The 25,290-nt window shown below is 44.4% G+C and overlaps 1 protein-coding gene across 1 annotated transcript in view; it reads right to left on the bottom strand.

Moving 5' to 3' along the window:
* POLR3B (RNA polymerase III subunit B) overlaps positions 1–25,290 on the bottom strand; it is a 1,940,302-nt gene that overhangs the window by 1,132,453 nt on the left and 782,559 nt on the right. The window contains exon 11 of the mRNA XM_069628254.1: positions 6,435–6,554. Coding sequence (XP_069484355.1) covers positions 6,435–6,554 — 120 coding nt within the window. The remainder of the gene's footprint in view (positions 1–6,434; positions 6,555–25,290) is intronic.

The following is a 25,290-nucleotide window of genomic DNA, read 5'->3' as shown; positions in this document are numbered from 1 at the left end:
CGACCTCGAGCCCTTAACAGGGTTCTGCGGTCTCGCTGGAGACGAAGACGGAGACCTGGAAGCACGTCCCTTTCAACTATCCTGAGCCTTGTCCGAACGGGACCTCGAAGGTTCTCGATGAGTCGCGTCGAGGACCCGAGCCCAAAGGCATGCGAGCCACGGTACGAGACCGTTCCTTGCCGGCTTGATTAGAAGGCGTGTACAGAACTGTGCCCTGAGATTGAAAAATCGCTAACATCTGCTCTCTAAAGGCAGCTCATTCCTCCAGAGTCAAGGACTTTGTTGGACAAGCCATTTTCCTCGTGGCTCCATCCTCCGAGCAGGACGGGGAAGGCGACTGGTGACAGCGCATCCTAGAATGCCGCAACAAGGACGACGAATGGCTGGAACCACTCCGGGACCGAGATCCCTGGCACTCCTCCCGACGCAGAGAATCGCCCCTCGAATCGTCGATGGACATCAACATGGACTTAGATTTACAGGACTTACTGGGTTTAGAACCCCTACCTGCCTGAAGCTTCCCCTTACGCTCCCGCAAGGCCTTAGGAGTTAGCAACCGGCATTTGGAACAGTCGTCAATGTCGTGACTCTCGCCCAAGCACCACAAACAAATGCGCTGCGGGTCGGTAATCGACATTTTAGACTTGCAGTCCCGGCAAGTCTTGAAGCCAGACCGCAGAGTCGGAGGGTTCGAAGAAGACATTCACGAGGAATACACGAGGTGCGCAGAATCTCCGAAGCAAACACGTCTGCGGAAAAAACAGAACTGAGGCTACGGGTGCCGTGCGTCCTATTTATAACATCCTGTGGCATCGCCCTCGACGGAGGCCTTCGAGGGACATCAACCCGACGCCATTGACGCAGGACACACTCTGCCGAAAAAAGTTTCCTAAGTACACAGCTGTGGAAATTACATGTCAAAGATGTGGAATACGTTGGAGGACACAATCCATTCGAAATAGTTGATAAAGTTATTTGTTGAGCCACACCTATAATGTTTGTAAGTGTGCGGAGGAGGAGGTCAACACAGAGGTGACATTGTTGAGGTTAAAATAAACAAGCAAAAACCCCCAACTATACCTAATAATAAGAGGGGTTTCCCTGCCTCAACTAAATAGTAAGGACTCGGTCAGTATGTCGATCAAAACCAAATAGTTCACCATTGTGTATCAAAAACTATTTCTGTCACTTACATTCTTCAAATAAGGAAACGAAAAAAAGCATCTTCTTAATCCAGGGGAGCGACTCCTTTCTCCTGGACTGAAGCTTTGTGTTCACTGTCTGGTGATAAGACGTGCTTTCCAGATTATATTTTAAAAAAATCATTCTAACAGTTCTCTTGGAGGATTTCCCCATCAATAGTAGGCAAAATAAAGAAAGTTTCTTCAAAGTACGTATTCTATTCACAATACAAGGGGGTGGCTCCCTCCACTCGGACTCTCCACCGTTCCCATTGACAAGGGGTATGGCCCTTCCCTTAGCCTCTTTTGTTCCCTGCATTGTCCCCAGAGACCATTGGTTGGGCCACCAAACTGTTTCTCCAACACAGAGTGCCCCCTGCCCAGAAGACCCCTATATTTGGAACTCCCCCTTCTTGTCCCACGTTTAGGGTAAGTGCATACCCAGGGAATTAGGACATTATGGGCAGATGTTGAATTAGATTGACAGTATCTCATACTTAAGCATTTTTTGAATTCTAATGAACCAGATTTTTGTCTGCTTCCCCCTAAGGTTTGTCTCTCTGCCCTGAGGAAGGCGGTACTGAATGCCAAGCAGTTGGCGCGCCGAAACGTGCTTATGTGCCCGTATTCTAGGAATGGGCAGGCTAAGTGCATGGATACTTGTATACCATGCTCAATAGGTATATTATCAATACTTCTTTAAGCAAATTGCTACATGATTATGGTTTAGAAAAATGATGAATTAATCTCAGAGTTATTTTGTTCTCTTCGTCATTGTTTCACTTTACATATTGTTAAATTTGTTTTGCAAACTTGTTCACCAACTGTTTCTATTTATATCTTTTAAGTCACCAATGCATATTTAAAATCTGCATTTAAATTTGTATGTATACACTCAGAAAAACTCATGATCTACTACTTCAGTTTTACAATTTAAGAGTGTTTTTTTTAAATCTTTGAGATACTAGTCGTGACATTTTGCACAAGATTGCTTCAAAATAATTGGACTTCAAACAATGAATTGCTTTGTTTGCAGCGTGGAACATACCTTTTTGTGACTAAACTTTGACCCCAGCCAAGTATGCCCACAAGAGGCCCCCCTATAGGCGTTTAGCTTTGTATTCACCATCTAGTGATAAGACGTGCTTTCCAGATTATATCAAAGAAATTATTCTAACAGTTCTCTTGGAGGATTTCTCTGTCAATAGTAGACAAAATAAAGAAAGTCTCCTCAAAGTACTTATTCTATTCACAATACGAGTGGGCCTCTCTCCCTACCCCCCTCTGGTTCCCCTCAGTTCCCACTGATAAGAGGTATGGCCCTTCAGTTGGCCTCTTTAGGTTTTCAAAATTCACAATGCCAGGGGGTATAGTTCTTCCCTTGGTTTCCTTAGGCTTTCACAGTTCACAATGCAAAGAGGTATGGTTTCTTCCCTTGACCTCCCTTAGGCTTTCACAGCTCACAATGCCAAGAGGTATGGTGTCTTCCCTTGGCCTTCTTATGCTTTCCAGTTACTCTGCTATTTTTAAGGTGGACCTGGCTGAATATCCTGCCAGGCACTGCTATTGTTTGCATACTGGCTGTATTAACTTCTCCGTATCTGGGGTTCCCAAACCCTTGTTCCATCTGTAATTACTTCTTCATACCATTTCTTGAACTTCGGGTCCCAGACTCCTACTTCACATATAGTTGTTCCTTTAAAGTCTCTCTCATAGGCTTTCTTCATAGTCTTAAACTCCAGGGTCCTTTTGCCCTTCGTAGGGGGTTCCCAGATATGTCCTCCTTTCCCCATCAGCTAGCCCTGGCAAGCCCCTACCTTCAAGAAGCTTCTGTTTGGGCTCCGACCGACTCCAGCTGTCGATATCTTCTACCCTGTGTTCTCTGTGCCGTCCAGCCCAGCCACAACGTCTCTGTAGCTGTTGCTTGCTGCTCATCTGCTTTGTCAGCATGCGCGACACAATCTCTTCTCTCAGGCAGACCTCTGTGGTCTGCTTTCAGTAGGCCAAAGGGTCCTTCTTCCTACGACCCTCTCCAGAGTTTTCCGGTTCTCCCATTGTCTCCTGGTTTCTCAGGTCTGCTTTCTACGCACCATCAACCTGTTTGCGTCGCCTCAGCTCTTCAGTCCTTTTTCCCTTTTTATGTATCAGCAGCATACGGATTGTCCGTATTGACTAGACTGCAGGTTCCGCAGAGCGCTCTCTATTACTCTGCGCCTCTTCTTCATCCCAGTACTAATGTTATACCCCTCGACTGGATTGTTTGTAATCTTCATCTCAGTACTTTTGCAAGATTCATACAGGAGTCTCTACTCTTCCTCGTCTCTGTATTTTGGAAGGTGTTTGGATGCTCTACTTTACATTGGTGCATGGAAGAGTGTGAAATTACGTTACCCTGTATAGGAAGGAGGATATGGGATGTTCGGGGCATAATGCATTCTTCCCTAATAATCATCCCCAGTTCCACAGGGGGGGTCAGGCGGGGGAGTTGTCCCTCCCATGAGATCCATCCACTGAGTACCACCCACAGGGGGACTATCGGGTAGCAGCCTCACCTCACCTCCCTGGCCTCATGGGAAGGGGCTCCGCCTAGGGAAGCAGGCACGATATCCTGGGATTCATCATGTTGCATGTGCATTGCTGCTAGACCTTCCCACAAGCCTCTCCTCCTGCCACGGGCAGTGTGGCAGCAGAACATCTACTGCTTTACATGTGGCCAGCAAGAGTTATTTAGCATTGTTGGTGGATTTGCAAATTCTAACAGAAACAGTTTATGACTCATCAACTTCCCTTTTGTGTGATCTTTCAGAGATGTTAACATTTGGGCACCGCCAGAGCTTGCTCTCCTTAACCCATCATCATCATCCTCATCCTCATCCTCATCCTCATCCACATCCACATCCACATCCACAACCCAGGCCCAGTCTGGGCACTTTTTATATTCTGAGCTTTGGGGCGATCGGATTCAATAACCGTTTGAGCAAGTGCACTGGGAAGGGCACTGGCTTACTTTGTTTGTCAGCTGTCCAGCCTCCGATGCAGCATGATACTTCTAATGCTAACTAGTTCTTGGATCCATGGGCCAAGTGCATTTCTGGGGAGCCATCTTGGAATCATGCAGTAATCGGATTCCAAGATAACACACTCACCCATCATGTTGCTCCTGTTTCGGTGATGCAAGCTGTGCATAGCATGAACCGTGTTCTCTGAGTTTTCAAACCTGGGGTAAAGTATGATTCACGGTCCACCCTATGGGACGCAAGCATGTGCTCAGCTAGTCTCGGTTTGTGAGGTTCCTGGGCATGGATTGCAGTCTGTGCACACACATGGACCCTGTAGCATATGGGAAATAATACATTCCTCTGTGTTTCTGGGAGTGATCATCAGGATGGGCTAAAAGGCTTGGAATGATTAGGGGCCATATATCACTTCCAGGGTTGACATCACATAGAAGGTGGCCTCCCTCTGCCGCCATGGTAGACCTCTCCCAAAATCTAGACCTCAGGTGTGCGACTCAATCACAATGCACAAATTAAACATCCATACACCATTGGCACCTGCACCATTTGTTATGAACTGACTCACTCGAAGTCACAGGGATAAATGCTAAGGCAATGCAAACCATCAAGCAGGACTGAACGCCGCAACTAAGTGGTGAGAATTACCCAAAGAAAGCAACCACTAACAGGAAAATTCCTGAGCAAGAGGCATGAAGCTAGAAGCGGAGGGAACCCTGCAGTAGGACAGGTGCTGTGCCAGCATGTTACTGAGGCTGTGGAGGTAAAAGTAACCCTATTAGTGTCGGGTTCTAAAACAAAACAACCTCCTTCCTCACTGTGCTTGAAAACACCCCTAACACCTTGGCACCTTCCTAGGTGGCCGGGCATGGGCGAGGCACCATTAACTGGAAACAGAGCAGGACTGCCGACCCATGCTTCTGCTGGGTCTGGGTGAAGGTCCTTCCAGGTCTAGAAAGCAAAGTATTGGAAAAAAAGGTAACAGAGGTGCCAGCAAAGAAATACAGGAGGTCCCAAAAGAGTGGACCAGAGTAGGTGCAAAGGGTGGGATAGACCGGCTACTGCATATGCCAGAAGTAGCAGCCGGTGAGTGGGAACATTAGGGAAGGGGCAGAGCAACCCAGAAAATGGCAGCTGCGTATGCCAGAAGTGCTTGCCTGAAAGGCTGGAAGCAGAGAAGGGAAAAATGGCTTTCATGCACAGGCAAACTCAGCTGCTGTGTATGCCAGGAGAGGCCATCAATAACTGCAGACTCAAGATGGAGGATGAGGGACCTCAGCAGGAAGTAGCGGTGCCCATCATGAAAAGAAGAAGCAGCAGGAGGTTGGTGGAACATGTCTCGGTTGTGGCGACGAGCCTCAAGCAAAAAGGAATTAAAGTTTTTCAATGGAGAAGCCTTTGCAACAGGGCCCTTTTGGTCACTCGCTGGAAGTGTCAACATGTCCCCAATCATGGAGACGTCCACATGCCTGACACCCATAGCTTGGGGGTGACTGGCCATGGGCAACCACCACAATAATCACATTGTCATACAATAACCAAGAGCACTCAAATTAGGCAGCCATCTTGGCTGGTGCTATTGAGTCATTGAGAGGGTTTGGATTCGATGAATATTGCTTAGGATCAAAGTATACAACATTTTGGATGGAACATCAGGCTAAGACTTGGCAGGGTCCCCCACATGTATATCACTAGATGTATGGTGTGTGTGTGTAATTGTGTAGATCTATTGATGTGCTCGTCAGTGTCACTGTGTGTTTTCTGCTATTTGTCTCAGTTTCTATTTCCCACTGCCTGTCCCTGTGTATCACTATTTGTCACTGTTTTTTGCCACTTTGTTTTATCAGTGTTAGAAAGAAAAAAAAATGCTTGCTGCCTTCTGATTCCGGATTCAAAAATTCCTAGATCAATATATTAATTTTCTGTGACCTTATGTAATATTTTAACGACCAAAACGGTTAGGCAGAGTTCCCCCTTGTATTCTTTTCTCCTAATGTCCTCTTTCTTTCGGACTGAACATTTGCACTAGTTTGGTTACGCTAGATTAATACAACTTGTAGGAATAAGGTCCGTTTCCTGTACATTTAGCTATTGAAGAAATGCATCTTTGTAGCAAGTGGATGCTATTCATCCAGGCGCTATTTGAAGTGCATGTAAACAAAATATCAAAAACCAGTAATCGTTCACAAACCAGATCTCACAATTCTAATTGTCCTCCACCCTCAAAGCAATTACTTACAGGGACATGGGTTAAAATGGTCGATGCCAACAGTTCTCGTGCTTCCTCAATCTTTGTTTTCTTGGGTCCTCCTCCCCACATCCTCTGTCTCCGCACCTTGTTCCCAATATACTTTAACGCCTAGGAAAGAAACACATGATGGCATTATTTTGAAATTAACTGATTTAAAAAGTAAATGTTACATAAACAAAAACAGGGCAAAGAAATGTTGGTGCCATGTTAGTCCAATTTTAAAATCAAACAAAATGCTGGTTTTGGTATGTTTTATTGGACTAGTTAGAGATATTGTGCACAGAGGCAGCAATGCACTAGCCTTCAAAGTCCCACAGACATCTTCATGTGATGGTGCAGAGAGAAAGGATTGTCAAAGAAGTGCCCACTGGACAGCTAATTCTCAAAGTGAAAAAAAGCCAACCAAATAATTTTTCACTTTGAGAAGGAAGTGTCTTGAAGGTGCTTGTTGCCATTATTTCACTTTCCACCATCTGAAGAAGCAGCCTATGGGACTATGAAACCTGATGCATTGATCCATCTCAGAATAATATTTGTAATTTGTTAAAAAACGTTATCAAAACCAGCATTTTGTTTTATCAACAAAAACAAAAATTATGAATTAACAGGGCAGACCATACAAATACAGTGCACAAATTAAGATAACACATTAATACCAGGATATGTGCATTGCAGAGTAGGCATTTGTTCATATTCAAGTACCTCGATAGTGATGCTTACAGAAACGTAATTCAGTATTTCTAAAGTTTACAATCCGCGAAATGTGCTTGGCAAACGACCAAACATCCATGTCTGAATAAGTGGCACCTGGTCACCAGGCCCTGTAATCCTCTTCCCAGATCGAAAAAAAGACTATAAGGAGATGCTGGGTGAGGTCCAGCTATAGCCAGCAACTAGTGAACCCACTTCCACGGATTCTGTGAGGTTCGGGGACATGTCATCGCCTGCAAGCATGCAAGATCAATTTTAACATTGAGGGAAACATGAGGGGTTTGGAGAATGATACAAGCATGGTGGAGGATTGGAGACTGCAGGGGAGCCAGGAGGAGGAGGCGGTGCAATGTACATCAGGAGATGGTGGTAACAGCATGGAAGAGGTGATTGTAGCAGGAGGGGAGTGTCTGGAGGAGGAGGTAATAGCCAGATGAGGTGAACAAGAAGGCCGGGATTGGGCAAGGCAGGTGAATGGGTGGGAAGGAGGTGCAATTCCCATGCAGGAAGGTCAGAGCAGTAAGGGTGTTAGAAGAGATAACCCAGGATGCAGGCCTGGAGACAGAGAAGGGGCCTGTGGGTAGCAGGTGCTAGCGGGGGGATACTTCTTCCAACTCCAAGACCACAAGAAACAATTTATACCTACACCCGGAGGAGGCAAAGGCGAGGCATCTGGGAGAGGTTGCAAGTATCCAAGGCAGACTTGGACCTGTGGGGGTACTTTTGTTGAGGAAAGCATGCATTAAATTAGTCGGCAAGCAGTGACAGCCATCCTGAGACCAGTGGGTAAGAGACTTTGTTTGGAAAATCCTAAGACTTTATCAACAAAGACATTTGTTTTACCTTGTTGAACTGATACCAATTAAATGCTGTAAGCCGAGTCCAGTTTTGTGTGCCCTGCTCTGCCGATGCCATCCCATGAAGGGCTCACAACATCCCCCTTGCTCGTCACACACTATTCAAAACTGCATGCAACCAGCTTTCTTACTGGAACTTGGGCCACACTCAACTAACACCTGTGGCCTGTGGAGACTCCTACACCAGCTACCTTACACATGAACTCTGTGGTGCCTGCACCACCCATGCTCTAACACGATTGCTCCTCAGCCTGATCCCCAATTACCAAACATCATATCTGAGGCCCTTGCTCCAATGAGAAACCAATAAGCTTCAGCACAGCGCTCAACTGGCTCCATCAGACCCTGGTGCCATCTTCGCCGTCCTGCGCGACCTACATTCTCAGTAGACCCGTGTTTTAGGCAAGTTGGCTTTAGAGAAAGCATGTTCAACTTCAAAGGTTAGAATGTTTCAAATAGATGGCATTAGTTTAAGTCAGTTAGGCTTTTTTGCTTCGCTTACACATTATTTACTAAATTCAATAGGTGGTTTAGGATTACAGGTTATTTGCCCCTATCCTACTAAAATGTGTCCACATAAAAGCCCAAAATTATTTAACAAAAACATACAAAAATTTAGATGAGCAAAGCTTGCACCTCAGTGCACCCATAAAGTCACCCCAGTCATCATTCTCAACACGACCCAGGTACACATACAGTGCCCATCCAGCGTTAAGATCACCTGCACTGCCATCATCACCATCTGCTGGTTTTACAGAAGCATATTGAGTTTGGAATGTATTGCCAGAGTTAAAGCCTGATAATCCCCCTGCGTTCAAAACATTGCACCTTAACTCTGTGTCTCTCATATAAATAAAAGAAAAATGTATTCCCCATAGTGACTATTCTGTACTCCTAGTTGCGAGTCTTATTTCCACCTTATAAACGGATTGTCATCCCAGCAGCGACTGGACCAGTGTTTTTCTGTGAACAAAAATTGTGATTTCAAAAAGGGAAGCCTGGAGCCATGCACAGCAAAGACAGTGCCTGACTCCACCCCAGCTGACCCTACCATCAGTCGTCTTCCATCCACCCGCAGTACCTGAAGGTTCTTCAAAAATATTTCTGCAGTATTTTAGGTACGGCTGTATAGAAGACATGGGTCAATGGACTAGTGCTACAATAGACTGCGGGGGAAGTAACGTTTCCTTATTTCTAGATCCTGTGTCCTTCCCACCATACTTTTAGGAGATTACCAAACAAGAAAATCCAGAAGGTCCTTGGGACCTAATCCCAAACCCAACCAAATAATTATTTTTTTGTTTTTAGTAGTGACTAAACAACCAGAGCATCCATCCAGGAGTTGGTATCCAGAGCGTGATGTTCCAGAACGTCCTCAAAGTAGCCCAAGTGGCTGCCATGCAGACGACCTAAACAGAAATTCATCTGAAAGGCTACCATTGTCCTTTCTGTGTGAGCATTAAGTTCACTGGTGGAATGGAATTGTGGTAGATCAGAATCAGGAGACTGGCAAGGAGGCATTGTAGTAGGCTTTTCTTTATTAACCACACAAACCCACTAATTCCACAAATCTAACAATCTTGGCGCTATTCCACAAAGAAAATAAAAGTCAGGATCCCGTCACAAGAAAAATAATAATGGAAATTCCTCTGTCCAGAATACTCTACTAACTCGCGCTTGACCCTACCACTATAAAAGAAAAAATACCTACAACAAAAGTATAGTTAAGCACTTAGGTCTTGTCAATTGAATGGTGCCTTATTTCTGACCCCCACCCTGGTATGTGTCTCTTTCAGAAGGCTCCTGGCCCCAAGTGCATAGTCTAAGAAAGGAGGCAAAAATGCATTTTTTATCATAGTTACAAATAGTCCACACCCAATGTCCTACCCCGTTTTTGGTCTCGTTTTGCTCACCCCACCTTCGGTGTATCTCGCCCACCCCGCCCTTAGGGTTGCATCTGGCTCAACCCGTGTCAAAAGACGCACGAAAAAGCTCAATTACCCCTCTTTTTGTCCACCTTGGAATTAGATCAGGGACAAGGAAAAAAGAATGTCGATAGATTATCTATTTCATCTATCTAAAATTCACATCGAACAAAACATTTCTTCCAAAGAGTAAACAAAGTGAAAACACATTTTTAATCAATACATTTTGCACACATGGATATAAGGTGGGTGCTTTCCGCAAGGCACCTCACGCATTTAAAAAGAATTCATAATTAGAAAAACAAGTACTTAAAAAGTCCAGCAAAAAACACATTTTCTACTAATGGTGTCTAAGGTTAATATGATGACAGTTGTAACAGATCACCTTAACAAACTGTATTCAAAATATTGATTGTTAATTGTTTTGCCATTAGGGGGAACATACTATGAATGTCCAGCATAGGAAGTGCTAGTGCTGTAAAAAAGACCCATTGATTTGCATGTCTGTGGGATGTCTACATCATATGTTTTGGCACACAGATTACATCAACACCATGTTCTGCTGTTTTAGTTGTGGCCCTCTTCAGGACAGTATATTCTTTTTCGGGTTGACAACAAAGTTCAAACAAACAGGTCCCCTGTTTTTTCACAGTGTTTCAAGTGCTTTGTATTCACTTATGGTTGGACTAAAGATTAGTTTCTTTAATGAAGAGAATAGGAAGCCACTTCCTTTTCGTGGGTTGCGTGACGCAACAGTCTGTTTGTATTCTGCTTTTGCAGTTGGCCAACGTCTTAAGGAAGCCGTAGTGTGATTATCGTGGATTTTTCAACCTTTGGCGCCGAAAAAATGGGCTTCACAGTCAAATAATTATGCACAGTCTTTCAAATAGATGCCACTTGGTCCTTGCAGTTTTTACATACGTCTCGCCCACCAGCTTGTGGAATGTAGATGCGAGCGTTGCTCACAGCGCGGCGGCTCTTTGCTGTTCACGCGTGGAAGTTGGTTCTTTACGCCTATCTGGCTCAACCCACCTTGGGGGTCACATCTGAAGCTCCCCACTCACAGCAAACAATCTTCTATTCTGATTCTTCTTGATCTGTCTGTGGCTTTTGATGCTGTCGATCACCCTATTCTCTTTCCTCAGTGGATTTTCCTGGGTCTGTCCCCAAGTGGTTAGCATCCTATTTCTCAAACCATTCCTATCCGTTTGAGGACTGGACCGCTCTCTTCTTCCCATCCACTTCTTTTCGGGGTAGGCCAAGGATCTGTCCTTGGCCCCCCTCCTTTTCTCTCTGTAGACCGTTTTTGCGCTCATCAGCTCCTTGAATCTTTCATGTCACTTTTATACTGATGAGACACACATTTTCTTTTCTTCTTTCTCTCGCTCCCTCCACAACACTGTTTTCTCCTTTCTATCTGCTGTTAATGCTTGGATGGCAGCTTGCTTCCTCTACCTCAATCCAACTAAGACTGAGATCCCTTACTTTCCTTCTACTGCCCCTCCTCTCTCTCCATCGCACCCTGGTATCTACTTGCCCCCAACTCTGCTCCACTTCTTCCCCTCTGCTTCCAATCTTGGGGTCATTGTTGCCGCGTCTCTTTCCTTTTCTCTCCACATCTCTGCCTGTTCTGCTAGCTATCATCTCTTTAATCTTCGGCATGATGAGCAATTCCTCTCTTTTCAGGTCATGAAGCTCCTGATCTACTCACTCATCACCCCCAAATCCAGATGTAATTATTGTACTGTACTTCTTCGTGGTCTTCCCACTTCACACTTGCCCCCTTGCGCTCTGTCTTTAACTCTGCTATCGGTTTATTATTTCACCTCCCAACCCGCACTCATGTCATTCCTCCTCATCTCGGCCTCTCTTTTGACCTTTATCTTCTCTTCCATTTCATTTGCTTCGTTTTCAAATCTATTCATGGTCTTGCCCATCCCTACCTGTGCTCCATGGTCTTCATTTATCCCTACACAGTCTCTCCACTCTCAGTCTCTCTTCTTTCTGTCCTTGTACTTCCTCTTTTTTCAGCTCATTTGCGCTCCTTGCTCCAAAACACTGCAACTCCCTTCCCCTACTGATCCGCTCCTCTGCTTCCCTCCGTGTCTTTTGGATGCAGCTCAAAACCCATCTGCTTCAGGTATTATTCCAAGTGTAATATGTGTACTGCTGTTACTTTGAATTATTGTGAAAGCGCTTTGGAGATAGTGTTCTATTAATAAAATAAAATACAAGAACACCCTGCCTTACGGTAGCATCTGACTCACCCCGCTTTGGGGTCTTGTGTTGCTCGCCCCGCCTCAGGGCTTGGTCTGGCTCACCCCGCTTTGGGGTCTGGTATGGTTAGCCCTGCCTCTGGGGTCTGGTATGGCTAGCCCTGCCTCTGGGGTCTGGTATGGCTAGCCCCGCCTCCGGGGTCTGGTACGACTAGCCCCGCCTCCGGGGTCTGGTACGACTAGCCCTGCCTCGGGGTCTGGTATGGCTAGCCCTGCCGAAGGGGTCTGGAATGGCTCGCCTCCCCTATCGAGCTTTCCTGGAGCAACCGCGTACATTTGCTCTCGTTGCAGTGCTCCTTGTGAGGTTCAGGGAGGACAACACAGTCAGCAGCACTCCTTAGCCTTCTACTCCGTGATCTGCTTCGGGTGGAGCTGGCCCGTTTTTCAGCAGGCTTCTTGCGTGTCTCTGGTGCAGACTTTGCGGCGTGTCAGTTGGCGGGAGGCTGCATGCTGCTCCTCTCAGCCAGGCACTCCCAGCATGCGTGTCAGTCGGGCTGCCGGAGTTACGTGGTCTCGTCCGTGACCTGTATCTCAACGCCCCATATACGCTCTGCCGGTTCTGCTACTCCAACCAGGAGGATTGTCTCCTCCTCTAACAGCTCTGCGGTTGTCGGTTGGTCTCTCTCTCGGTTCCTTCAGTGATTGGCCTTTCATCTTCCTGTTGGCTAAGGGGTGCGCCTTCCCACTGTGCTTTCACTCCTGGTGAGCTCTGTTGCCCCAGAGGGTCTGAAACCACACCAGTTATCCTTATAGTATATTGCAGTCATCGTGTAAGTTAACTCCCATGCAGCCAACAAAGATACTGGGGTCCTGAATACAGGGACTTTCTAGGGATTTCCTGTCCTCAAATGGAGGAGTCACCCTCAGTGAGATTCTGCTTGCTCTGTCCCCTAGGGGGTGTTAAGGTTAGTGGTGCAACTTCCATAGTCCCAAAGGGGGGGGATCTGCCTCTTGGGGAGAGGGGACAGCTTCCCTGGATTCATCACAGAGCCCATGAGCTTTTTAACAGCATAGTTGCCGAGACAATCCAGGTGGCTATGGATGCATTTACGCCTGCTTGCCTAGAGATGAATCCCTCTAGGTGTCTATGTAGTGAATAATTAGCTAGACGTCCTGATATCAGAAGATGCATTAGAAACAAATGTTGAGGTGATAAAGCTCCAGATTAAGATGAAACAACATTCATAAAGGAAAGAAGCTCAAGCTCAGAGAATCATTATCCTCATGAAAAATAAATAGAAGGTACTGAGCAAGTCAATACATGTAGTCCCCTGATACTGCACACTTATATGACAGTGACCAAGAAGGCCGTTTTCCAAGAAACTAAAATCAACTTGGGCTTGAAAGACTTGTGTGTGTCTGTCCTAAAAGAACAACATTTAAGTCCCATGATGATCAGGGCACTCAAAAGGGGGAAAGCAAGTGAAAAAGACCCCCAAAATATCTCTTAAGCTCGGTGTTTGAAAGAGGACATGACAGTCTGAGTTTAAATGAGCTATGTCACAAGTGGTTTGTAAGGGTGTCAAAGAAGGAAGCTGACACAAAGGTAGCATTTGTGCATAAAAAGGCCCACACTATTCTTCCCATCTTCTAAGAGAGATTTCCCTTCCTCAAAACTAACACTAAAGCACTAAAGGGTGTGTCAGAATGTCTGTCAAAACAAACTCGACCGTCCTGCGTCACAACCTACTTCTATCCCTCACACAATTAAAATATAATCAAACAGAAAGTTCCTTCTCCATGAGAATGCTCCATTCCCCGGATGTTCGGATAGAGTACAAAAGAAAGTTCTCATGCAACAAAAATGCCAGGGGATATTTCTCCCTTGCCCTTGCTTTCGGGTTTCACACAGTCGGTCTACAATTCCATGTCCAGGAGAATGGCTCCCTTTGCCTGGTGTAGATCTATACAGTTTTGAAAAAAAACAGGGGAAATTAATCCATTCCCCTGACATCTATAGCACAACTCCCAGTACGGGACCAGGAGAATGGCTCCCTTCTCCTGGTGTTGCTTGGCACAGTTCACAACAAGGCCAGGGGGTATGACTCAATTCCCCTGGTGTCTAAAACATTCTCCATCAAACTCTTCAGCTTGATGTACACTTTGCCACTCTGTATGGGTATTAGCAAAGTCCCAAATCTTTCTTTGTTGGTCACTGGGATTAGTGTTGCCACTGCGACAAGAAAGTTCTCCTTGCTTATTCCGTTCCCTTTTGTTGGGGTCCTGGACCCTTCTCTGATGGTCAGTGGGCATATTGTTATCACTGCAATGAGGAAACTCTCCTCGGATACTTGGTTTGCACTGGTTAGTGTCTCTGACCCGTCTCTGGTGGGCAGTGGGCTTATTGTCACAACTGCAATGAGGAAGCACTACTCGGATGCTGGGTTTACAAGTGTTAGGGCCCCTAATTCGTCTATTATCCTCCCCTGTGTCCCCTTTGGGTCTCTTGCACCTCCTGTTACCTTCGGAGGGATCTTGGCATGCCACAGAGACTTCCTAGGACTGGGGTTCTTCTCTCCGATGCACAGGGCTTTCCTCTCCGGTTTCCACGTCACAGAGGCAGCTCTGTGCTCTGGTAAGCTTATTGGCTCTTCTTGAATAAAGGTCTTAATTATGTCTTTACAAAAAATAGGATCTGTTCCTTTTTAGAACCACAATTGTTCCAATTTATTAGAAACAGACTGTATAAATGTTTTCAAGATACAATTACAGATGATGAAATTAAAACTACTGGTCTCAGACGTCCTTCCTCTTCCCCCACCCCCCAAATCTCAAGAGAGTTTCTCGAAGAGTCCGTATTATTTGCTAAAAAGGTATAAGCGGACATCTCTCAACTGGAGAAACAAAACACCAGAAAAAACTGCTAAAAATTGGAAATATATTGAGCTGATAAAGTGGGGCTACAGTCCAATTAAATCGTACTGATTATGTTACAGAATTTGAACGGCTACTGAATGACGAACAGGGCTTTACTAAACTTAACCATGATTCTACACAAGAACATCTGAATATCATCATGCAAAAAGTAGACAAATCTTTGAAGGAAGGGTGGATTTATAAACAGAATGCAGAATTTTTGGACAAGAGACAATGCCTTGTCTCAACTTTTTATATCCTCCCTAAAATACATAAATCCTTACTACAACCACCCAGCAGACCAAAGGTCTCAGGCATTTCAGCAGTATTCAAACAATTATCAAAATATCTTGTTTAGTTTCTTCAACCATTAGTTCAAAAATTAATTTGCATCTGAAAGATTCTACCAGTGCTATCAACAACTTTGAAAACTTTACCTTTGATGCCAATAAAGACATTCTAATCACACTAGACATTGAGTCTCTATTTGCTCGAATCACTCAGTGAGTCTCCCTAGAAGTCATTGAAGAATGCCTATTGAATAGAAAAGGCCATCTTCCAGTCTAAACCCATTTATAATGTGGTGCACTGAGATGACCCTTACAGAAAATTATTTTAAATTTTTGGGAACCATATACAAACAGAAGGCATAGCTATGGGTGCATAGATTGGCTGGCCAATCTATATGGTTATTCTTTTGAGACCAAAGAAATATATGGACCTAACCAATTTAGGGGTAACATTAAAACATCGCTCCATTACATCGACAATGTGATAATTATCTGGATAGGTGACGAAACTACAGCAAATTAATTTCTAACCTGACTAAACAGCCAGAATCAGTACTTTAAATTCACATCCACCACGAGTAAAGCAAGTGTTAATTATCTTGACTTAACCATACATGCCAACAATGACAATTTAAAAGTCAAACCGTACCACAAATTTATGGACTGCAATGCACTTTTGGGCAATTTCTCAGTTTAAGAAGAGATCGTAGCAACTTTCAGTCATATGCCAGAGAAACCGAACACTTAGTGAAAAATGTTGTACAACAAGGATATCCTAAACAAACTGTAAAATGGTCTTATAAAAACTTCGTTTTATGGCATAGAGGCACTGTAGTAAAGATCGAGAAAATCCTATCATGCCTATATGCATTACTACATTTGTGCATCTTTCCTATCAAATCAAAAACATAATCAAGAAAAACTGAAAGAAATGTTATCCCAAACATATCAACAATGGCAAACCACCAATGTGTGCTTTTTAAAAAAAGTACTACTATTGGCAACTTGATTGTGAAAAATATTAGGGAAAAGACTCGACAAACACATACTCTGACTAGAAGCTAGGGACTAAAATCCATAAAAGGACATTGCCCATACAGCAAATGTAATGTCTGTAGCCTAAAGAGAATAAGCAAAATAATTGACTTAATGCTTGCTAAACCATGGAACCAAACATAATTTAAAAAAAATTCACGAATTGTGAGAGTATGCATGTAATTGTTATGATCTAATGCCGCTGTGGTAAAAAATACTTTGGTAATTTGCAGCGCAAAATTAAAACAAAAATGTAAGAACATTGTAGTTCTTTGAAGAACTACATTATAAATGCACCTATGGTAAAACACTTCATAAAGGCACAATTTTGACAATTTTGTGTGGACAGTGATTACTCAAATGTCAGGATCTATAAGGAACTAGATTGAAAAGAAACTCAATACTTTGGAACAGAAATGTATTTTGCCAACTAAAAGTCATATTCATGGCCTCCACGAAAATACTGAATGGAATAAAGTTGATAATGAACCCAGTCATCATGCAAATGTGAACAAATATGTTTGGATTTCCATATAAGTGTGCTGAGTGTTGCAATCTCACCACCTATCATTAGTATCTATGTTCCAAATGGATCATATGAAAACTTTTTGATTGGATTGTGTGAAGGCATCATGAAGCAAGACACAGACAACAGATTCAAAGTTCAAACTAAAAACGTTTACCAACTTAAATGTCAGGAAGGTTGAAGGCCTAACTTGCCCTATGAGAAGGTGGGTTTCCCTACCTAAAGAAACCAAGGATAGTCAGAGTCAGTTCAACTTAAAAAACTGTCTGTGTTCAAAACCTATACTTGCTGTCACAACTAAAGCTACATAATGTGTAGGAATGTCAGCATCAAAAGAAACAGTGTTGCAAAAAAAAGTCTGAGCTGCTTCCAGCTCTGGACCTACTTTCCAGCTTCCCTTCCCCATGTTCAAGACCATTCTACAAAGTCTCAGCGATCCCTTAAGTTCAAAGCAGTTCCACAAAGTCTCAAAAAAGAAATCTCGGGGTTCCCTTCACCAAGAAGACAACACAGTTCAAAATGGGTTTCAGGGTTCTCCTTCCCAAAACACCAGCTTGTCAACGTCTACTTAAGGTCAGTCTCTCAATATAAAAAAAAAGTCACAGGTTAACTTGGTACTCCTTGTAGATATTGATAGTTCAGACAGATTGCTTTTTTCTGCTTCACATTAGCAATCTCTTTCAGGCACTTGTAATTACGTTCTATGTATTTCTTTGGCTTTCACCGATAGGATACCCCTGGTCTAGGCGCAGTTGTAGGACCAAAGTCCACCCATTAAAGGTCACGCAACCGGTGACCCTAGGCTTCCTTGCCCGCACAGGTTCTTCTGTAGCTGCACCTCTGTTCTGGTTCACACTCACTTGGCGCTCTCTCTCTGTCGGCCTTTTGGCTTTGCCGCAATGTGTTTCTCTCTTTGCCAGACTCTGGACTTTGCCACCGTGAGTTCTGTTATACAATTCACTTTGTGGTGTTCTTTTCCCTGCACGACATTGCTCTCACATTCCTTAGCAATGTTCCAAACTTGCTATACATTGCATTTAATTAGATTCGCTCTTAACTTGCAATATATGGTATTCGTTTTTCACACCAACTTAACGTTTGCATTTGGTTTCTTAAAAGCTTTCATATGATCATCAAAAGCGTTCATTCAGTTCGGTATGCAATAATTTCTAGTACTTATTTGCTCACAATTTACGTTGGTTCCCCGTATCTTGCACATTACTTCTCGTTCATTTGACATTCCCTTGTGCCACATGACAGCCCCAGGAGCACCCTAGTTCGAGTGATCCCTTTCTCACTCAATGGTATTCGGCATCTCCTCCGGGTGGCTGTCACCTCCTGATCTGCTCTGCGTACACGTCCTCGCTGGACGGCAAGCCCTGCTCGCAGTACGCTCTCTCTCTCGGTCTGGTTTGGATCTCTTCTGTGGCCCACAACTCCTGATGCAGGCACCGACCACTGAGGCTCCCAATGCTGTGGGCCTACGCACAGCCATTCCTGGCCCCGGCACCACAGTTCCTTCCCGCTCTCGCCGACGTCCTGGATTCCCGACAGGACCACCCTGAGCGGTCTCGTACTCCACAGGATTTCTCCCTCGGCAGGCCTCTCTGCTGGTCTCTCTTCCTCTGCAGGCCTACCTACTGGTCTCCCTTTGGTCTCTCCGGCTCCACCTTTTATACAACTGCAACCATTTAACAGGTTGCAGGTGTGAGTCTTTTGGCCTGATTGCCTGCCTAAAAACAATTAGTGAAGCACTCTAGACATGCCTGACCCTTAACACCAGTATGTATGCCTCTTCATCATCTCAGTACTAGAATGGTGAAAGGATCCGATAGTGTGCATTACTCCTAGTTGCCTCTTCCTCGTCCCAGTACTATAGTGGAATGAATGAGAGGAAATGAGGGGAGAGGGTTGTCTACAAAGGCAGGAGGAGGGTGATGTTGGTTCTCATTTGGAAAAGGGGGGATACCATTTCTCGCCTGTGGATATCCTCTCCCCAATCCCCAAAGACCCTCCACCCAGGTGATCCTCCCTCGCATCTCCACCCCCAAGGTCAGGATCCAAAAGCAATGGCCTTTCTCTGGCCACCTGAGAAGAGAATCCAAGGGGTGCAGGTGTGAGGATACCCTCAGGTTTCTCACAATTGATATGAAAATATCAAAAGTCACAAGAATTAATCAGTACGTTGCATAGATACTTACGGTGCTCTATTCCTGCACCAATATATATGCAAACCATATAAATATTTGTGAAACAGTATTGAGCCTTACTATTTCACCACTTGGGACATATGAGTATAAACTAGTCCAAGATGGTGGCCAACATACTAATTTATTGTACGGCGACATTGACATATGGCACATTCCTAAGCAGTTAGCGCACCATTTGAAGAGCAAGGAATGATAAAATTAGCATTGTATACATGCCACAACCATTCAGTTCAACGACGCTGGAAGCTGTATGTAACAGAGTTGACACTAACAGGTAAACAATGAACTAACTACAACCTATGATAAAACATGTATCCATGCATTGACTACATTCAGTAACAATTTGTATTAAAATAAGATTTTTGTTTTTCTTCCCACCCATTACTGTCTTTGGACAGAATCCTTGGAAGTTTGGGAAACAACCAGCCGTTTGGCGATAAATCAGACATTTACAAAAAGGACAACATAAAAATATGCGTTCTACACAAGAAGTATAAGGTAACGTTTCTAACTGTTGAGCTCCTAATGTCACGTATGCTAGTTAAAGACCATTAAGGGTCAATGTATAGCCATCGCAATAAGCGCTGGTTATTTTTCTACCAGAATCTGATTTGAAAACGGATCCACAAAGCCAGATCGAACATGATCGTGCAAAAATATTAAAATGAAGAACCCATTTAGTCCAAATACAAAAGTGGTTCAATGTATTAATGATTAATTATGTTTTGTAGCCAAAGTGATACTCCATTATATCTGAAGATATTAGAGATATTAGTAAGATGATGCATCTTTTTGTGTAGGCATGAAATTGACCCTGCACCAAATTCCAAACAAGAAAAGGAATAAGCAAAAAGAAGAGTGATTCTCAAATGAGGTGCAAAATGTATTCTAATTAGGGTATGAATAATAGCTATGGAAATTAAAAGTCCTAAAATAATTGTAATCAGGATCAATTCAATAGAAACAAAACCATTAATCGCCTTGGTCTTAAATATTTATAGTAGACCATGATGCTGAAGAGAACTTGTTAAAAATTCATTTTGGAAGATCTTAAAAAGAGAATTGTTGATCTAGATAGATTGTAGGATATTGAGAAACTAATCAACAACTCCCTGATGAATGTCTAATAATAGATAAGGACAGAAATATGTTGGCGATATAAGCACATGATTTTTCATTTGCTCGATTTTAGGAAATCATTCCATCTGTGTATAATATGTGCTAAGTAATGAATTATATACATATATTTTCAAGAAAAAAAAGCTTTAGTTGTAGGGATGTTAAGGTGAGAACTTAATGCAACAAAACCCCTGAAAGTCAGCTAAAGCCATCTTAACTTTGCGCCCTCTGTTGCGCAGCCTATGACCACAATGCGGACATCACAGATCACATCACTGATGACATCACTAATTACATGTTGTATGAGAACACGGTTGCCATTACAAATCACATCACTAACGCAATCACTGGTGACAACACTAATTACATTACAATAATAACTGGCATTAAGCATGGCCTTCAGCCATGGTCAGTGTGCATGACCAAATATATGACACATGAATGGGTGCTAGTGTACAAAACTTTCAAGGACTGACAGTATTGCGGTTTAAAAAAAAAAATCATGCGGATGCGGTGAGTTAGGAGATATTTAAAACTTTGAGCACCCACAATGTTTTTAGGCAATAAGCAGTGAGATTAAATTATTTGCCATGGAGCACACACTTTGGTTAAGCAGCGTTCTCCAAGCCCTGGTTCTCTAAAAGCTGGACTACTGTAACAGCCTCTATCTTAATCTGCCTGCCTCCACTCTCCGCCCTCTGCAACTCATCCAGAACAGAACTGCGAGACTTGTCCTTGGCCTCAAGCCCAGGGACCGTATCTCTCCAGGACTGAAATCTCTACACTGGCTCCCATTGGCTGTGAGGATTAAGTTCAAAACCCTCTGCATTGTCCACAAGGCCTTCTGGGGCCCAAATACCTTCAACTCTCTCTTCCTAAATATCTTCCTTCCCGAGCCCTTCGCTCATCCGTCTCCAACTCCCTCAGGGTCAGCCGCTTCTCGAAGCAACAAGCTGGGGGTAGACCTCTCTCTGCAGCAGGGGCCTCCCTCTGGAACAGCCTCCCTGAAACTTGAGGAGAACCACCTCCGGTTCCGGAAGCACCTCAAAACCTTCCTCTTTGCTTCTGCTTTCTCTCTCCCTCTCCCCTGCTGAACAGCTTTATTTCTTCACTGAATCTGCTCTGAATCTGCAACTGGGCCACTCTCAGTGACCTCGGTCCAGGGCCCAGCCACTCTCCACTTGCACTGCCTCCCTGGCACCCCCCTGCACTGCGGGACTGTCACTGTATCCTTACAGCCCCCCCTTCCCAGCACTTGTTCGTCATCTACCTTGCACTTGCCACCAGCTGGCCTTATTCATTATTTTTTATGCTACTTACCTTGTACTGCACTTCCCCCCCTCCCCTTCCCCTTTTCCCTTCCCCCCACCCCTGCACTTGCGCGATCTGAATGACACCTGGCCTAGTAGGATCGTTGTCTGTCTTCCCCTTGTTCCCCCCCCTGCCTCGTCGCGCCTTGAAACACTTGTGTATAGGCGCGTTACAAATGCCATATCGTATCATATCATATCAAGTGGTACACCCCTTTTCGGCACCGTCATTTTGGTGCGGACCGATTTGGCATGGGCATTCCACCACAGCGCCCATTTCCGCATGCCCTTTTTTCAGCGCAAAATCAATTCCAGTGCCGTTATTTTGGCGCAAGGGATGTTCGGGCATGCAGCCACATCTAAATGCCCTCATGATAAATGAGATCACAGGACTACACTGCAACAAACGTCGCCATCTCCCACTTGCATTGCTTTTCTTTTAGTTAAATTTAAAAAAAACATACATCCTTGAACCCTGGTCTGCCAGAGTTCGAGGCCCAGCATTTAACCACTAGGCCACAATGGCTTGGTGCTTCATGGGACATACATTTCATACTTAGCCTATAATTTAATATGTTCAGTGATAAAAGGCTAGGTAAGAAACTTGCGAAAATCCAAATAACATCATTGTAGCATAATGGTTAAGTGCTGCGTCTCGAACTCCTTAAGGCCAGGGTTCTCTGTGTTTAGCATAAATGTGATTTTTTAATTTCATTTTTTCTGTTTTATAGAAAATGCGGACGCTATGTGTTACGAGATATTTAAAACTAAGAAAACACACAGCATTCAGGGCCGTGGACAGTCTCCAACCCATGCAGTAACCGGGACCGACCCTGCTTAGTTTCAAAGCGAGGAAGGATCCAGCCCCCTTAGGGCATGTTTCTGTAAGTGTTCTTCTAAAAGAGGGGCATATATTAGGCAACATGGCCCTAGTGGGATGACACCTTCCTCACTTTGAAGTTAAGCACGGTTTGTCCCAGTTACTGGAGAGATGGGAAACCCAAGTTGCTATAAAAATACCTGTGTTTTTTTATTATTGACTGGGAGACTACTAATACCAGAATGCAATTCAGCAAAAGGCAAATAATTGTCTCTGAGTGCAAACCATTCAAGGACTGACAGTAGCAAGGTTTTAAAAAAGCAAATAATTCGGATGCCCATTCGGGCGCCGATCCATGAAGTAACCGGGATTGACCTTACTTAGCTTCAAAGCGGGGCTAACCCTGCTTAGCCTCAAAGCAAGAAAAGGGCAGGCCCATTCCTCTAAGTGGTCTTGTATGTTTGGCTCATTTATCAGGCAACATGGCCTGAGGAAGCTGGCTCCTTCCTCACTTTGAAGCAAAGCAGTGTCTGTCCTGGTTACTGCATGAATGGGAAATCTGGAAGGCCGGCCTTGGCTATTGATTTTTCACCCCCAACGTCACTATAGTTGTAAAAATATCTTTAAAAAAAATATTTTCAAAATGTAACCGCGGGCACCGAACTACACATGCCAGCGGCTGTCTAGTAGTCCTTTGTAACCTCGGATATAGTTGTGAATATTGACAAAACAGGCAGAAAAAAAAATACTTCCCTTCGACTCCAAGGCCATCAGCAAGTGTCCCCCTTATCTGTGCCAGCTCCCCACACCCACCAGACGGCCTCCTCGCCTCCCCTGCCCTCTCCCTTTCACCCCAGAGCACACGCTGCTTCAGTTTGCTTTCAGATGTCGGCTCTTTGCGGCTATAGCTGGGGATAAAGAAAACTTTGTGTTGCAAACTCAGTCCCTGAACCCCCTCCAGCTCCCACATTTCACTGTTTTTTACATTTCTTTATTTAAATGTTCATTGGTTACACTTACGCAACTAAGTTAATTAACCATTTACATTAAGATATAATCCATGTCCATTTCAACTCATCACAAAACACAAGGTCTGATGAATTGCATCACTAAACATCACAATTTCCAATAAAAACCATGAAGAAAAACATTCTCAGCAGCAAGATTTTGGTTATTCATTTCTCAACCTTATCACCAGTTCCAATGTACTTCCAACCATCTTAACAAGTGGATACGACCTAACACATTATCAAATCAATTAATTGTTTCAAATTGCTTGACAATTACTTCTATCATCTGTAAAACCACTAGACATCGGCTTACTCATTTCCCCATCAAGACCCATTGCCACCACTGCAGATCTAAGTTGGCAGCCCGATTCATACAGTGATCCTGTAAGTATTATGTTCGCAGATGGTTAAGTGCTACACAAGCAGTCACAAGATGGCATAGGGTTTCAGTTTCACCTGTCAAATCACAATATCTGCAGTGTGAATGGGCTAGTGTTATTTGTTTCCTAGATAATTTCACTTCTCCAGTGGCCAGTAGATTTAACCTCTTTAGTGCCAAGAACAAGGTATCTCGTCCTTGACACTGCGTTCACAGTGCCAAGGATGAGATAGCTTGTCCTTTCGGGCACTCTGTTTTGTGCGATACCTGCAATTGCACAAAACTTAAATCAAACCCCCGGGCTATGTAAGGGGGAGGTCCCCCCTCACGGCCCGGGGGTTGGATTTCCTTCAGTTTCACGTCGGCGTGCATAACGCACGCTGACATGAAACAAAATAATTTTCACTGCGGCAGCCGAAATGGTTGCCGCAGTGAAAATGAAAGGTGAGTCTCCACCTTTCCAACCCTCGATCTGCGGCACTAATATGCCATTCAGATCGAGGGAGGTGTTGGAAAGGGGAGACACTCCCCTTTCCAATGACACCTTTTTTGAAGCATTGCTGGGCACGGATCGCTCGATCCGCGCCCAGCAATGCTCACTAGACCACCAGGGATCTATGGGTAAAGTGGGGGGGAGAGGGGTCTGCTTACAATGTTTTGGGGGGCCTTTCTGGTGGCCCTCTCCCGCCCACCCCATTTTGCCCCTTCCCAAGGGGGAGATGGGCACAAGCATGTGTCCATCTCCCCCTCAGGAAGGGGCAAAACAAAAAAGAAATGTAGCCTTTTCCCTTTGCGCCCAGCTAGGTGCCCCCACACATGTGAAGTACCATTTTAATCGGGACATCTGTGGGAACGTGGGAAGGTAGGCCATGTTGAGGGTGTGTTTCGGTGAGTGGGCAGAGTGAAATGTCTGAAAAATAAGGTTCTTTTGCCAAATTTTGAACTTTGCTGGGGATTGTGGGTAATAAATTCTGGGGCGATTTGCGCAAGTCAGATATCTGTGGATTCCCACAGGTGTTTTGCCTTTTCGGAAATGCATGGCGTTGCCCGTTTTCATTGGTGGCTTCCACAAACTAGGCCCCAATTTGTACGTTGTCCACATAAGCAAAATCTGCTCTGCCGAAAGACTTGGTGTTACCAATGGTTTAGCTTTTTCACTTTGCGCCCAGGTAGGTCCACCCACACATGTGAGGTACCGTTTTCGTCGGGACACCTGCGGGAATGCAGATGGTAGGACATGTGTTGTTGGCAGCGTGTTTAGGTGGGTAGTCAAAGTGAAATGTCTGAAAAATGTTGGGTTTTTCACCACATTTTGGACTTTGCCGGGGATTGTGGGTAATACATTCTGGGTGGATTTGGGCAAGTCAGACCTCTGTGGATTCCCACGGGTGTCCTCTTTTCAGAAATGCATGGAGTTCCCTGTTTTCCTTGGTGGCTTCGACACCCTAGGCCCAGATCTGTAGGTTGTCCCCATGAGCAAAATTCATGAAAATCTGCTCTGCCGAAAGACTTGGGGGTAC

This window comes from Ambystoma mexicanum, chromosome 12 (genome assembly GCF_040938575.1).
Source record: "Ambystoma mexicanum isolate Mex_15411 chromosome 12, UKY_AmexF1_1, whole genome shotgun sequence".
Lineage (NCBI taxonomy): Eukaryota > Metazoa > Chordata > Amphibia > Caudata > Ambystomatidae > Ambystoma > Ambystoma mexicanum.
Note: the sequence above shows the minus strand (reverse complement) of the source record. Positions and strands in the feature narration are given on the sequence as shown.